Genomic DNA, 16,600 nt, shown 5'->3' with positions numbered 1-16,600 from the left:
GGGGAGGTGATAGGCTGGTGAGGAGAAGAGATATAAGGCCAGACTGGGGAATGAAAGAAGACAGAAGGGGGAGAGAAAACTTTTTTTTAACCGGAAAGAGAAATGGATGTTCATGACATCAGGCTGGAGCCTACTTAGACGGAATATGATGTGTTGCTCCTCCACCCTGAGGGTGGCCTTTTTGTGGCACAAGAGGAGGCCGTGGACTGACATGTCGGAACAGGAATGGGAATAGGAATTAAAATGGTTGACCACCAGGAAATTCTACTTTTGGCAGATGGAGCAGAGGTGCTCAACAAAACGGTCCCTCAGTTTATGATCGGGCTCACCAATGTGGAGGAGGCCACATCAGGATCACCGGATTCCAAAAGACCTGCAGGTGAAGTGTTGCTACAGCTGGAAGACTGTTTGGGACCCTGAATGGAGGGTGAGGGAGGTGCTGAATTGGCAGGTGTAGCATTTCTCTGGCTTGCAGGAATATTGCCACGAGGGAGATTAGTGAAGGGGGATGAGTAGACAAGTGAATCATGGAAGGAGTGATCCCTGTGGAGAGCAGAGAATGGGGGAGGAGGTGGACGTAATGTGTGTTTTGTGGTAGGATCCAGTTGGAGATGGCAGAAGATGTGGAGAATGATATGTTGGATGCAGAGGCTCATGGGGTGGTAGTTCAGTACAAAAAGAATTCCATCTCCGTTGGGGTGGTGGGACGATGGGGTGGATACCCACAGATGTTCAGGAAATAGAGGAGATGCGGGTGAAGGCAGCATTAACAGTGCAGGAAGGGAAACCCTTTTCTTTGAAGAAGGAGGACCCCTCTGATGCCCAGGAAAGGAAAGCCTCATCCTGGGATCAGATGCGGAGGAGATGAAGGAACTGAGAAAAGGGAATGGCAATTTTACAGGAGGCAGGGTGGGAAGTGGTATAGTCAAGATAGCCTTGGGAATTGGTAGGTTTATAAAAGATGTTTGTAGACAGCCTGTCTCTAGAGATGTTACACCTTCCAAAGTGAATAACTTCACATGTTTCTGAGTTGAACTCCATTTGCCACATGAAGGCCAACACACCTTAACTACCTTAACACCTTGCAAGGCAATATCGTCAGTTCCTCTCCTCCCTCCATAGATGCTGCTTGACTCGTGAAGTTCCTCCGGTAGATTGCCTGTTGCTCCAGATTCCAGCATCTGCAGTCTCTTGTGTCTCCCTTCAGATTGTGTGTCTACCACCCCTCCAGTGCCACACCATCATCACTCTCCAAATAAGGAACAGGTTTTCCTTGCAACCACCCTTATAACTTCTGGCTCCAGAGTTTAAGTCAAAGTCAAATTAAATTTATTATCAAAGTACATATATGTCCCTCTTCTCATTGTTACCACCAGGAAGGAGGTGCAGAAGCCTGAAAGCACACACTCAGCAATTCAGGAATATCTTCTTCCCTTCTGTCATCAGATTTCTGAATGGACATTGAACCTATGAACACTACCTCACTACTTTTTAATTCTGTTTTTGCACTACTTATTTAATTTAGCTAATTGATATACATGTAAATGATATACATATTACTTACTGTAATTCAGTTTTTATCTATATTATCATGTATTGCATGGTACTGCTGCTGTAAAGTTAACAAATTTCATGCCACATCCCGGTGATATTAAACCTGATTCCGATGCCACCATGTATTATTCATTCAGTGATACAGTGTGGAGAAGGCCCTTCTGGCTCTTTGAGCCGTGCTGCCTCAGTAATCCCACAACCCCTCCTTTATCGTAACTTAATCACGGGACAACTTACAATGAACAATTAACCTACCTGGTATGTCATTAGACTGTCCGAGGAAACTGGAACACCCGAGAAAACCCACACATTCCATGGGGAGGACGTACAAAGGCTCCTTAAAGAATGGTGCCGGAATTGGACTCCGAATTCCAGAACACCCTGAGCTGTAACAGCATCGTGCAAACTGTTATGCCACCGTGGCATCCAAATACACTACCTTGAGATTCATTTTCTTGCAGGTACTTACAGGAAAATAAAAAAAAATACAATAGAATTTATGAAAACTATTACATAAGCAACCTATGAACAAAAAAGACAAATTGTGCAAAAGTAAGTTGATAGCACAGTAGTGTAGCAGATACACCACTAGCGACCTTGGGTTTAATTCCTGCCGCTGTCTGTAAGGAGTTTGTATGTTCTCCCTGTGACCATGTGGGTTTCCTCCCATGATACAAAGAATACTGGTTATATGGTTAATTGCCATTGGTGTAATTGGGCGGCCTGGGCTCATTGGGCCTGTTACCGCGCTGTATCTCCAAATCGCGAATAAATAAATAAATAAATAAATAGATAAATGGCACCCGTGCCTCCTGGAATACACGGCTGATGAAAGATGTTGACAGCCGACATGATCCGTGTTCGGCTTTTCAGGAATCCTTTTCCGGCATTCCTGACGTGATCTCCGATCTGGAGCAAATCCCTGTGACATCTCTGTGCTTTCGCACTTCTTTCCAGTTTCAGAGAACAGCTGTTTCCTCCGCAGAGAGGCTCGGATGACGGAAGGCAGGAAGGTGGACAGCAAGTGCAGCCAATCATCTGGAACCGATCCTAAATGGCCCAGGGCTTGCTGTCCACTGCACACCCCAACATTCCTACCTTCCTGGGGCCGTGAGCAGTGGTGGGGGTGGGGGCGTGGGTTCCGCTAGCCAGTGCTCTTGAAAGCTACGCCTGCAAATATATACCCTTTTATTTGCTCCAAACTTTATTTTAACCAGATAGTTGCCCGGTCTCACTGCTGAATGATGTCACTGAGTCAAGGAGATCAAGCTGCTTCCCATAAGACACAGAAGCAGCATAGGGCCATTCATCCAGGCTGGGAGATGACAGAGGATGGTAGACGGAAAGGGGAGGTTTGGAAGGAGAGGTGGGGGGAATGAGGGAGGGAATCGGATGGGCAAATGACAGAGAATTACTTGCAGCGTTATGGGGAAGGAGCTAGAGATTGTGACTGTTGGATGTGCACTATTAGGAGCTGGCCTCAATTGGCTCCATGGTCCACCTTCCTCTCTAATCAGATTCCACCATCTGCAACCATCTCTGTCACTATTCCCACCCTCCCCCTCCTCCATCAGCCTATCACTCCCCTCACCTCCCAGTCTCTATCACCATTCACCTCTTCGCTTCTCTGTCTGCCTATTCCCCCTCCCTCTTCATCTGGATCAGCCCATCGCCCCACTCCAACCACTACTGTTTGACTCTGGTTATTTACCTTCTAACTTTTAGTCAAATGAAGGGTCTCAACCTGAAATATTGACCGGCCATTTCCCTTACAGTTGCTGCCTGATATGCTGAGTTCCACACACCTACCACTCTGTGTAAAAAAAAACCTCTGACATTCCCCTCCAAACACCCTAAATTTATACCCTCTCATATTAGTCACAGCTACACTGGAAAAAGGTTCATGCTGGCAGTTCATTCTATCAACAATCACTGCCCACTTTATTAGGTACCTCTTTTACCTAATAAAGTGGCCTCTGAGTGTATGTTTGTGGTCTTCTGCTGAAAACAGGTTCGACGTGTTGTGCATTCAGAGATGCTGTTCGGCACACCACTGTTGTAGCGTGTGGTTATTTGAGTTACTGTCGTCTTCCTGTCAGCTTGAACCAGTCTGGGCATTTCCTCTGACTTCTCTCTTTAACAAGGCATTGTTACCCACAGACCTGCTGCTCATTGGATTTTTTTTTTGTCTTTTGTACCATTGTCTGTGAACTCTAATGACTGTTGTATGTGAAAATCCAGGGAGATCAGCAGTTTCTAAGATACTCAAATCACCCCATCTGGCACCAATAATCATTCCACAAATCAAAATCACTTAGATCACATTTCTTCCCAATTCTGATGTTTGGACTGAACAACAACTGAGCCTCTTGATCATGTCTGCATGCTTTTATGCACTGAGTCGCTGCCAAGTGATTGGCTGATTATATTTGCATTAATGACATGTACAAGCATACCTAATGAAGTGGCCACTGAGTGTTTGCCTCTTATCCTCTTTCATTCCAAAGAAATATGACCTAGCTTGCTCAACCTTTCCATATAGGACATGTTTTCTACTCCAGGCGGCATTCTAGGTAAATCTTCTTGCACCCTCTCGGAAGCTTCTGCATCCATTCGAAAATGAGGCAACCGTAAATGAGCACAATACTCCAAGCGTGGTCTAACCAGAGCTTTATAGAGCTGCAACATTACCTCGTGTCTCTGGAACTCAATCCCCCCAGCTAATGAAGGTCAGCACACCATACACCACCTTATCAACTTGCATGGCAACTTTGAGGGATCTGTGGACGTGGACCCCAAGATCCCTCTGTTCCTCCACATTGCCGAGAAACCTGCCATTAATCCTAAACTCCGCCCTCACGCTCGAACTTCCAAATAGTAGGAGCCCTTTGTGGACCGGTGGGCAAAACAGGGATTGGAAAACCTAGATAAAGTGGTGGATACAGCCCAGCTCATCACAGCAAAAGCCTTCTTCATAAGACACAGAGCAGAATTAGGCCATTCAGCCTATCGAATCTGCTTCGCCATTCCATCATGGCTGATCCTGGATCCCACTCAGCCCCATACACCTGCCTTCTCGCCATTTCGTTTGTTGCCCTCACCAATCATGAAACTATCAACATCCGCTTTAAATACACTCATGGACTTGGCCTCCATCACAGTCTGTGGCAAGCATTCCACAGATTTACTACTCTCTCGCTGAAAAAAATTCCTCCTTACCTCTGTTCTAAAGGGTCACCCCTCAATTTTGAGGCTGTGCCTTCTAGTTCTGGAAACATCCTCTCCACATCCACCTTTTCAACATTTCATAGGTTTCAATAAGATCATCAAGGACTCCCACCATCCAACTCATGCTCTCTTCTCGCTGCTGCTTTCAGGAAGGAGGTACAGGAGCCTCAGGATTCACACCACCAGCTTTTGGAACAGTTATTACCCCTCAAGGCTTCTGAACCAGTGGGGATAACTTCACTCATCTCAACACTGAACTGATTCTACAACCCATGGGCTCACTTTCAAGGGCTCTTCATCTCATTTTCTTTCTTCCTTTTTCTCTCTTTCCCTTTCTTTTACTTTCTCTTTGCTTTATAGAGTCGTGGAAAAATACAGCGCAGAAACAGGCCATTCGACCCATCTAGTCCATGACAAACCACATAAACTGCCTAGTCTTTAAACTGCCTTGCTTTTTGTTTCTTTTCATATCTGCACAATTTGTCTGTCTTCGTCTGTAGTCTTCATTGATTCTATTGTACCTCTTTGTTCTACTGTGAATGCCTGCAAGACAATATATCTCAGCATAGTCTTTGGTGACATATATATACTTTGATCATAACATTTACTTTGAGCTTTGCAGACAGTTTTGAAGAGAAGATCCAAATACCACTCATAACATGAGGACCTGTGTGTGAGGAAAAGCACAGACTAAACAGAAACTGACATTGATTCATGAACTGTGTTGAGAAAGACGACCAGAGATCTCTAGGTAAAAATCTTGTAGTTTTATTTAGATATAAAGGCTGCTAAATATATAATATCACAATAATTTTATGGAAACAAAAGAATTCTATCCGCTAATTTCCGTTCAACAGAGAGAAGAAAATAGGAGAGGGAAGAAAACAAAAAAACTGCAGCATTTAGAATGCTCGACTTTAAACAACGAACGGGGCAAGTAACTTTTTTATTGTGTGTGCGCGAACGAGCTTGCCTTTATACACAGTGCAAAAAAACAACAATTAAAAAGATCACCATCACATGAATAAGTAAGCGATAATGAAAGTGAAGGTGTACCTTTATTGCAGAGTTTAGCCAAGAGCCTAAGAGTTTCAAGGTCAAGGTGTTTATAGGGCCTCTGTCAGAGCAGGAGAGGCCCAGTTTCTCGGAGCAATAGCTGGAGAGTCATGCCAACTGGTCCATAATGGCCTCAATGCCTAACTAAATAATCCCACACCTGTGTTTTGCCCACCTCCCTCTAAACTGGAAGTTCCCAACCTTTTTCATTAAGCAAATGATCCATGGACCCGAAGTTTGGATCCCCTGCTCTAAACCTTTCCAATTCATGTACCTGCCCGAGTACCTTGTAGAAGTTGGCACATTACCTACATTGGAACATTATTGTGCCGAGCTCCTTCTCCAGGTCAAAGGTCCCAACTTGGGCTCCAAAAATCCATGGAATACTCCCATTATACCACTGGTCCCCAAAGCTGAGGTTCACTTGCATGCTTTATAGGACGATAGTTCACCCCCAGAAAAGACCACGTTCTGGTGTCCAACCTTTACCTTCACCTTCACATGGCTGACTGCTTGGCAACTGGAAACTTAAGTCATCATTCTAATCAGCACTGGCTTTTGTCCCAGAGGCACAGCATAGCCCAAGAAACTGTTTGGCTACTGCAGAACTGTTTTAGCCTGATGAAGTAGCAGGGTGCCCTTATCATGACATCATCCAATCGGTGTCAGGATGATGAAATGTTTGACCAGCAGCCCCCCTCAAGGTGGAAGCATGGTGAACAATTTCACTGTAAGCCAAAAATATTGGTATATGAAGAATTCATTAACTCTCCCCACTAATGCACATTCAAGCGAAATATGACTGCCAATACTTGCAGCACTGTCTCACACATGCATCCAGTTGACGAGGCTAATTCCCGGCCAGACAATCACCCAATCACCATTCACTTCATAAAATGGAAATTCAACACATTCTCCCAAACGACTGGATTTCCAGAAACATTGAGGCGATATGGAGAGCAACACAAAATGGAAGAATCTATCCCGCCGATGGAAAAGTTCCTCATAAGTCACTCAGGCATTTGCTAGCCTTCTTGGTTCTGGATTGGAATCATTAAATTCTAACTTCTCGATGGTTGGACTGTTAATCCACAGACACAGTTCAAATCTAACTATGATAACTGCAGAATTTAGGTTCATTTTATTTAAATAAATCCGGAGTAAAAAGTTAATTTAAAACTACTGGATTGTCAAAATTACCACCTAATGCCTTTCAGTAAAGGAAATATGATGAAATCTTGCCTGCTTGTGACTTCAGTCTCATCAGTGTAATTGGCTGTGAAATAGACCATGTACGGGAGGCAACTAGTGGTGGGGAAAATGGAGCCCATGCCAGTGCTGCCCGTATCCTGTGAATGAAGAGAGTCAAACTGGAGAATGAGAAGATTCAAAGATAGGCAGTTACTCTTTGGATAATCCTTTAACTGGATCTTAATTACAAAGCTGGAAATCAAAATAGACTAGTGAGTTTAAAAAATCAATTCCCCTCAATATTCTAGACGGTGGAGAATTTTCTGTGTGTCTGAGTGGGGTGGGTAGGAGCTTGTTTTGCTGCTGTTGTTGTTTGTCTCGTTCTGCTGAGCATTGTAGGTATTGTACGCTGTTACCGTAATGTGTGGTGACACCTGTGGGCTGCCCCAGCACAATGGTGGGTTATGTTGGTTGTTAAAGCAAATGATACTTTTCACTGCATGTTATGATGTACACGAGAATCTGAATCTGAACATTCCCCAGAACGTGGGCTCTCTCCAGTAAATTCCCCTCCAACGTTTGCTTCTAATGTTAAACACAAGAGATTTTGCAGATGCCGGAAACCTTGAGCGACACTCGCAAAATGAGAGTTGAACCTCGGAGGCCAGGAAGCCTCTACGGAAATGAACAAACCAGTTAACGTTTCAGGCTGAGACGTTTCAAGACTGGAAAGGAAGGGGGTGAAGCCAGAATAAGAAGGTGGGGGGTTGGGGGGGAAGTACGAGATGGCAGATAATAAGTGAGAACGGGTGAGGGGTTCACTATCCTGCCCTCACAACTGCCCATCACCTTCCCCTGCTCCCTAATTCCTACTCTTTCTCCCATGGTTTACTGTCCTCTCGTATCAGATTCCTTCTTCAGGCCTTTACCTCCTCCACCTATCCCCCCCCCCACCATTCTCCTTCCCTCTCACCTATCACCAGTTATCTCGCATAGCTATGGATGTAAACAACAAGTTTACTTCAACGTGAGTGTGCCTTGAAAGTAATTGTTATTGGACAAACGATGAGATTGAGGGCCATGGTCCGGATGTCAGTCCATGGGTCTAGGCAGAATAATAGTCCAGAACAGACTAAATGGGCTGAAGGGCCTGTTTCTGTGCTGTAGTGTTTTATGACTCTAAATACAAGGGATCACAGAATTACAGCAAAAGCTCTTCAACGCACTGCCCGTGGTGGACAGGAAACCTTTGGTGGATTATAGACTCAGAGCACTTCACCACAGAAACAGGCCTTTTGGACCAACTCGTCTTTGCCAAAATATTAATCTGCTTAGTCCCATCAACCAGTACCCAGACCATAGCTCCCCATCCATGTATCTATCCAAATTTCTCTTAAATGTTGCACTCAAACCCAAATCCACTATTTCCGCTGGCCACTCTCAGCACCCTCTGAGTGAAGGAGTTCCCCATCATGTTCCCCTCAAGCATTTCACCTTTCAGCCTTAGTCCATAACCTCTCACTCTAGTCACCCAACCTCAGTGGAAAAAGTCTGCTTTTATTTACCCTATCTATACCCCTCATAATGTTGTATACCTCTGTCAAATCTCCCTTTATTCTTCTACGCTCTAGGGAATTCAACCTTTCCCTATAACTCAGGTGCTGACATGGGGCACAGTGTGGAGTGGAGCAGCTGCTATGGCTGAATACAATGAATGCAGTTACATACAGTATTGAAGAAGAACAGTCCTCACTCTCAGTATATTCCATTTCCAAACTTCCGGGCACAGATGCAATCTCCAAAAGTGAGTGGGGTAATGTTTCTATTTAACAAATGAAGTTTTCGCATGCAATGCGCTCACCAGATTTTCTGAGGTAACTTTCATTTGGCAGACGCTTGTGAAGATGAGAGATGGGGTTCTATAAAATGTCAACGGGGAAAGTGCTTGACATTAGTTTGAGGCTGGGACATGTAAAGGGGTGCCCCCGTGGGTTTGGGACTGAAATCACAAAGGTATGGGGAGGGAGAAACAGCTTAAAGAGGAAGTGAATTAATTTTCTTAAAGGAGCAATGCACTGTGAGGCTGATCCCTCACCTTATGGAGACTGCACAGAATATCTTTCCCTGTGAAGTTACACAACTGATCTTTCTAAGGGTCGGCTTGGGATCCCAGTGCAAATTTCGCCTGTCAATCAACTTATTGTGTGATCCTCCCAGGAGACAGCATAACCTTTAGCCGAACATGGACGGAGTTGGGACGTGGTAAGTTCTGAAGGGCCTTTGGTCATATTTGATCTCCAGAGGTGTGACAAAATTGACGTTGCACATTGGCCTGAATAGTTTTGCTCTGATCCGTTACCCATCCTTTATCCGATCTCTGGTACAGGTGTGCTATTGGAGGAAGGCCCGCGCACTCGTGATCCTCCCTCTCTCGTTTCTGATGGTGAGCAAGAGCCTGTCGGTCCTCAAGTCGGGAGACTCGGAGAAACAATGTGGAAGATTGTAACATCAAAATAGCAAACAGCTGGTCTCACGCTCTTGTTGTTGTTACAGGAGCGATCTCTCTCCCTTGCTAGTGAGAGAGAGCCTGTCTGAGATACTACTGTGCTGGGATATAGTCTGTAGTTTTGATGGACTCTAAATCAAGTCTCTTCGAGGGCTTTGTTATAGCTTGAATGGTTGGGGGGGGGGGGGGGCGGTCGGTGCTTTTGCTGCTGTTCGTGCGTGGAAGGGGGGAGTGGAGCTTTTGGGTCCTGATGTTTCTGACATTCATTCTTTGGGGGTTTTTTCCTGTGTTGTGGACGTCTGTGAAGAGTAATATTTTCAGGTTGTATACTGAATACATTCTCTGATAGTAAATTGAACTATTGACCATGACCTTGGACTTTGTGGATCCCCACCCCACTTAGGCACAGAATACTGGTGGAAATTTCACCAAGGTTCGACTGAGGGATGAATCCATTATGAAGCCATGAAAACACATCCTGCATCCTCATGAGGCTGGTCAGACTTACTCATTTCAATTGGTTTCTCAGTTATTCAACTGTTAAGTGCTACTTGAGAATAATAAAAAAATTCTAACCAAAACAAAAATAAACTAAACTGGAGTGGTAAAGACAGTTAAAAACTGAAGGAACTAAGTTGTTTGCTAAACTCATACAATAAATGAACATATTTGCACTCATTAAAGCCTTTAGCTTATTGGCCTTTTCTTTTCTGACAGAATTGAAGTACAGGGGACTAGTTAAACAGAAGGACCGAGAGAAACTGCTGGCATGAATTGGGGGATGATTCTAACACAGGGACGCTTAGCGACAATTGGTCCGTCTAAAATTGCTTCCTCCACTTTTCTTAAGCCACTTGCTGAAAACTGGGCAAAAACTCCAGTTAAAAGGTTAGGAAAGTGGAGAGAGGAATTTCTGAAGAAATCCACATTTACAGTCACTCATCACCCCAGGGTCTCGTTGTCCAAAGTGGGTTCTTTAGAACCTTCATTCCCAACACTCAGACATTGGAATTCAATTGAAATCAGAAACTGACATTCAAATGACTGCAATTATCAAACAGTTTAGCCAGCAGATGCGAACAGAATATCATAGTTCAGCCCTTACAAATTCACATAGCCTTAAGAGAACCAATCTGTATTAACAGCACAATCTCTACGATTTGTACCAGCATTTTTACAAAAAAGAAACCAGGTTGTACAAGGAAAAACATTTAACAGAATTATTATTATTTCTTAAAGTCACACTTTCCATGAAAGAAAAAAAATGGCAGTTCATGGCTCTCCACTTTGTCGAGAAGGCCGGTGCTCAGGATCCTTGTGGGTTTGGAAGGTCGAAGATAATGGGTGGGTTTATTGGCTGGAAACTAACTGTACAAGTGGAGGCATTTATGTAAGTGGTGTATCCATCTGTCATAATCCCATAACCTGTGGGGACAAAGGGTACAGTTAGCTCCATGAAAGGACAGCACACTCTCCCATCACTGCCAATTCCTATCGAATGGGGCTGAGGGAGAAAATAAATCAGTCATGATGGAATGGCAGAGTAGACTCGATGGGCTGAATGGCCTAATTCTGCTTCAATGTTTTTTGGTCTTATAACTCACCGTGTTCCCAGTGCCCCTAAAGAAAATACATTGAGGGAGATTACTTACGAGCAGTTGAGCTGTGTGTTCAATTCTGCTTAGTTACGTCCTGGGCGGAATCGGACAGGTGGGGTACAAGCTGAACCGAGGTAGCGGGGTCCAGGCCCCAGAGTGTATCAGAGTGACTGAACCTGACATTTGGACAACGAATGAGTCACTGGGTGTGGTGAACTACATATACCTGTCTGGACTGCTCCCACAGACTCTGTACTTGGAAGGGAATGGTCTCGTCCACCGCACTGGGCCAGAATGAAAAGGTCAAGGTATCAGGGTCCGAGGCAAGGACAGCCCAATTCACTTCGATGCTTCGCTCTGCACTAAACTAAGGGTCTGGCGATGGACTCTTTGTGGACTTCAGTTCAGACGCTATTTGCTTGCATTTATTGCTTGAGTGATTTGGTTTTTTTTCCGCACACTGGGTGTTTGATGGTCTTATTTTTATGGGTTCTTGTTAGGAGATGAATCTCAAGGTTCTATACAGTATACATACTTTGAAAATAAACATACTTTAAACTTTGTTATAGGCTGGGCTTGGCAGTGGTTTATTACTGTCGACAGTACCGAGATCCAGTGAAAAGCTTTTGTTTGTGTGCCGTCTAGCAAGACCACTCCATCAAAAGTAGAAACAAAAGGGACTGCAGATGTTGGAATATGGAGCAAGACAAACTGAATTAAAATCTGAATCTGAATTAGGTTTAATATTACCAGCATATGTCCTGAAATTTGCTGTTATGTAGCAACAGCACAATGCAATACATAATAAAAACTGTAAATATAGTAAGCATATAAACATTTATTCGTTCATTTGTTATGCCGTGGGTGATCAAGGTGTTTCCATGACCATGACTGCTCTTGGCAAATCTTTCTACAGATGTGGTTTGCCGTTCCCTTCTTCTGGGCAGTGTCTTTACAAGACGGGTGACCGTCACCCAGCCATTATCAATACTCTTCAGAGATTGTCTGCCTGGCATCTGTGGTCACATAACCAGAACTTGTGATATGTTCCAGCTGCTCATACGACCATCCATCACTTGCTCCCATGGCTCACACAACCCTGATCGGGGGTGGGGGGTGCTACACCTTGCCCAAGGGCGGCCTGCAGGTTAGCGAAAGGAAGGAGCAGCATTCAGCTCCTTCATAGAGGCGTAGCTCCACTCCACAACCCAAGAGATTATTACACGTTATAATAAGTAAGCAGTGCAAAAGAGAATTAATGAGGCAGATTTCTGGAATCATGGACTGTTCAGAAATCTGATGGCACAGAAATTTCTCACGGCTGTCTGTAAGGAGTTTGTACGTACTCCCTGTGACCACGTGGGTTTCCTCACACATCTCGAAGACGTATGGGTCAGTAAGCTAATTGGTCACATGGGTGCAATTGAGTGGCGTGGGTACATTAGGGTGGAAGGGCCTGTTATTGTGCTGTATCTCCAAATTAAAATTTTTTTTAAATGTCTGGGAATGCGAGAAGCAGGCTGATTCTATTATTTGAATTTAATCTAGGGTAAATGCACTCAGTTTCTTCTCCAGGTTTGGGGAATCAAGAACCAGAGGGCATAGATGAGAGGGGAGAGATTTCATAGTCTTTAAAACTTTATCAAAAGTCTTGAATTTCAACCTACAACCGAATTTATTTACAGCAAGTTTTTGGATCACTCCACCAGCAGCAGGAGATATTCCTGTTTCCGCTCAACGGGTGATAGCTTTTACAACTTCATTGGCTCGGAGGGTCATTTTGCTTAAATGGAAGGATTCTAATCCACCTACTGCTCTTTATTGGCTTGCCTCCATCATGTCCTGTTTAAGTTTAGAGAAAATAAGAAACCAGACATCTGATACATCCTTTAAACTTGAGGAAACCTGGCGACCTTTTATTCAGTATTTTCATATGGTTTGATTTATTGCTCTTCCAGTTGCTCCCTCGAAACTTTGGATTTGATCAGAAGGGTTTTTTTTCTTGCTTTTACTCTCAGTATGGGCTGCCCGCTCCCTTTTTTCCCTCTTTTCCTTTTTTATTTGTTTAGTGGGTTTTTTTATGTATATAAAAATTATAAAAGTTTCTTTATCTTTTTTCTTCTTTTCATGGAATGATAAGAGGAGAATTGATTATCTTATTTCTTATTACATACTATTAGATTAATACTATGTATAATCTTGATAATGTTTATTTTACTTTTATATGAATTGTTATCACTATAGATATTTGAGATAATTGTCCTCTTGTTTATATACATGTACTTTTTAAAATTAATAATAAGATTGATAAAGAGAAGAAAGATTTCATAGAAACTTGAAGGGAAACATTTTAGATTTCTTTTAATTTTATTTTATTCAGATACAGTGTGGAATAGGCCTTTCCAGCCCTTTAAGCTGCACTGCCCAGCACCACCTGATTTAACTGCAGCCGAATCACAGGACAACTTACAATGACCAATTACCTTAGCAACCAGTATGTCCTTGGACTTTGCCAGAAAACCACAGCACCTGGAAGAAACCTATATGCAGTCACGGGAAGAATGGAAACAACCTCTTACTGGCAGTGGGTTCACACAAAGGGTGGTGTGCATGTGAAATGGAAATTGTTGAGACAGGTTTCAAGAACCACATTTAAAAGACAGTTGTACAGGTGCATGTACAGGACATGGGATTTGAACAACACACAAAATTGCTGGTGGAATGCAGCAGGCCAGGCAGCATTTATAGGTAGAAGTGCTGTCGACGTTTTGGGCCGAGACCTTTCGTCAGGACTAACTGAAAGGAAAGATAGTAAGAGATTTGAAAGTAGGAGGGAAGGGGAAAATGCGAAATGATAGGAGAAGACTGGAGGGGGTAGGGTGAAGCTGAGAGCCAGAAAGGTGATTGGCAAAAGGGATACAGAGCTGGAGAAGGGTAAGGATCGAGCACCAGAGGGAGATGGAGAACAGGCAGAGTGATGGGCAGAGAGAGAAAGAAAAAAAGGGAGGGGAAAAAAAACCTAAATATATCAGGGATGGGGTTAGAAGGGGAGGAGGAGCATTAATGGAAGTTAGAGAAGTCAATGTTCATGCCATCAGGTTGGAGGCTACCCAGCCGGTATATAAGATGTTGTTCCTCCAACCTGAGTGTGGCTTCATCTTGACAGTAGGGGAGGCCATGGATAGACATATCAGAATGGGAATGGGATGTGGAATTAAAATGTGTGGCCACAGGCAGATCCTGTTTTTAAATGGGATTTGATTCAATCAGCATTTTGGTCTGTATGGATCAAATGGGCTGGAGGGTCTGTTTCCATGCTGTATAACTAAATTCCCATGGTCCTGTTTCTCTCCAGGATTTTACTGAAGGGATGGGCAGGATGCAATGAAACTGTAGTACCTGGCTGAGGCTCTATGTACCTGGCCTGTGTTGTACAGAGCTTTTCTCACACAATCTGGTCCGAGTCCAACGCCAGTATGCAAGACAAGCTATTCACTGCCTCTTTGTACATGTGACATTAATAAACCAACTCCAATGCTGAGTTAGGGAAGAAATTCAACCGTTCCGAACTCCTCATTGACAGACTGTTTCTCACTCTGTCCAGGCCTGAGCTGCTATTGGACACTCAGTATTCCTCAGTACAAAGCTCTCCTGTTATTGGACAGACAGTATCCACACAGAGCTCTCCTGCAGCACAGAACTCTACTGCTATTGGGTGCTCAACATTCCTTTGTACGGTCCTCTCCTGTGGTTGGATCATCATCATTTCTCTGTAAAGAGCTGCTTGGATAATCAATTTTCCTCTGTACAGAGCTCCCCTGCTATTGGACAGTCAGTATTCCTCAGTCCAGAGTTCTCCTGCTATTGGACTGTCGACATTACTCTGGACAAGGCTATTCTGCCATTGGATAATCAACATTGCTCTGTACAGAACTGCCCTGGATTGGATAGTTAATATTCATCAGGCAGCCTCCAATCTGATGGCATGAATATTGATCTCTCTAACTTTGGTAATTTCTACCCTGTTCCCCTTCTTTCATTTTCCATTCCCCATTCTGGCTCCCTTCTTCCTCTTCTCTTCACCTACTCATCACCTCCCTCTGGGTCTCCTCCTCCTTCCCTTTCTCCCATGGTCTTATCCTATCAGATTCTTTCCTTTTGGTCCTTTACCTCTTCACCTATCATCTCCTGGCTTCTCACTTCACCCCCTCCCCAGTCCTGATGAAGGGTCTCAGTCCAAAATGTCGACTGCTTATTCCTGTCCATAGATGCTTCCTGACCTGTTGAGTTTCTCCAGCATTTTGTGTGAATTAACAATGTTCTAGTTTTTAAAGTGTATTTATATCCATTGCAAAGTATGCCTCATTTCATACCATCTCCCTCCCCTCTGCTTCATCTGTCTATCTGTGCCCCTCCTCACCTGGATCCACTTATCACCTGCCACCCATCCCCACTCACATTACCTTTTTATACTGGCTGTCTCCGCTCCTGCTTTCCAGTCCTACTGAAGTGTCTTTACCCGAAATGTTGACTGTCCATTTCCCTCCATTGATACTGCACAACCCACCCAGTTCCTTCATCTCTGTTGTGCATTGCTCGATACATACTATCTCTGAATTCCTATCTTGAATGGCCATGTTGCTTTTACATTGTTCCTAGTTCACCATCGCAAAGTGGTAAGCAGGTCGTGACTATGTGGCCAGGCAGAGTTCAAATGTATAAATGACATCACAGAGGCAAAATCTCAGATGGTGACGAAGAGTGAGATAGATTGGCTGGTTGAGTAGTGTCACAACAATCTTGTAGTCAACATTAGTATGACCAAGGAACTAATTGTGAGCAGTTTCAGATCCTGTGTGTCAACATTTCAGAAGATCTATCCTGGGCCCAACATATTGATGCAATATGTTTGAGGAGTTTGATGCAGAGTTTGAGGAGATCTAGTATGTCACCAAAGACTCCAGCAAATTTCTACAGGTGTACCACTGAGAGCATTCTAACTGGTTGCATCACTGGATTAGAAGTAGATGCAGAAAATTGAAATCTCAGTCAGTTCCATCATAGACACTCGCCTCCCCAGCATCGAGGCCATCTTCAAAAGGTGATGCCTCAAAAAGATAGCATCCATCATTAAGGACCCACATCATCCAGGACATGCCCTCTTCTCATTGCTAACATCGAGAGGTACAGGATCCTGAAGACACACACTCCATGTTTTAGGAACAGTTTCTTCCCTTCTGTCATTTGATTTCTGAATGGATAATGAAACCATGTACTCACTATTTTTGCTCTCTTTTTGTACCACTGATTTAATATTTAAAAATTATTTCTTATTGTAATTTACAGTTTTTATTATGTATTGCAATGTACTGCTGCCGATATATGCCGGTGATGTTTAACCTGATTCTGAGATAGTGATGGACCAGATAGATGGAATAAATTGTTTTACAATTTGACAAGATGTGGA

The 16,600-nt window shown here is 43.7% G+C and overlaps 1 protein-coding gene across 3 annotated transcripts in view; it reads right to left on the bottom strand.

Annotated features, from left to right (window-relative positions):
• Nucleotides 1-5,528: 5,528 nt before the first annotated feature.
• Nucleotides 5,529-16,600, bottom strand: part of mpped2a (metallophosphoesterase domain containing 2a) — a 201,270-nt gene continuing 190,198 nt past the window's right edge. For all 3 annotated transcript variants that reach the window (XM_073049866.1, XM_073049869.1, XM_073049868.1), the window contains exon 7: nt 5,529-10,960. In XM_073049866.1, coding sequence (XP_072905967.1) covers nt 10,842-10,960 — 119 coding nt within the window. In that variant the 3' untranslated portion in view covers nt 5,529-10,841. The remainder of the gene's footprint in view (nt 10,961-16,600) is intronic.

This window comes from Hemitrygon akajei, chromosome 6, assembly GCF_048418815.1.
Source record: "Hemitrygon akajei chromosome 6, sHemAka1.3, whole genome shotgun sequence".
Taxonomy (NCBI): domain Eukaryota; kingdom Metazoa; phylum Chordata; class Chondrichthyes; order Myliobatiformes; family Dasyatidae; genus Hemitrygon; species Hemitrygon akajei.
Note: the sequence above shows the minus strand (reverse complement) of the source record. Positions and strands in the feature narration are given on the sequence as shown.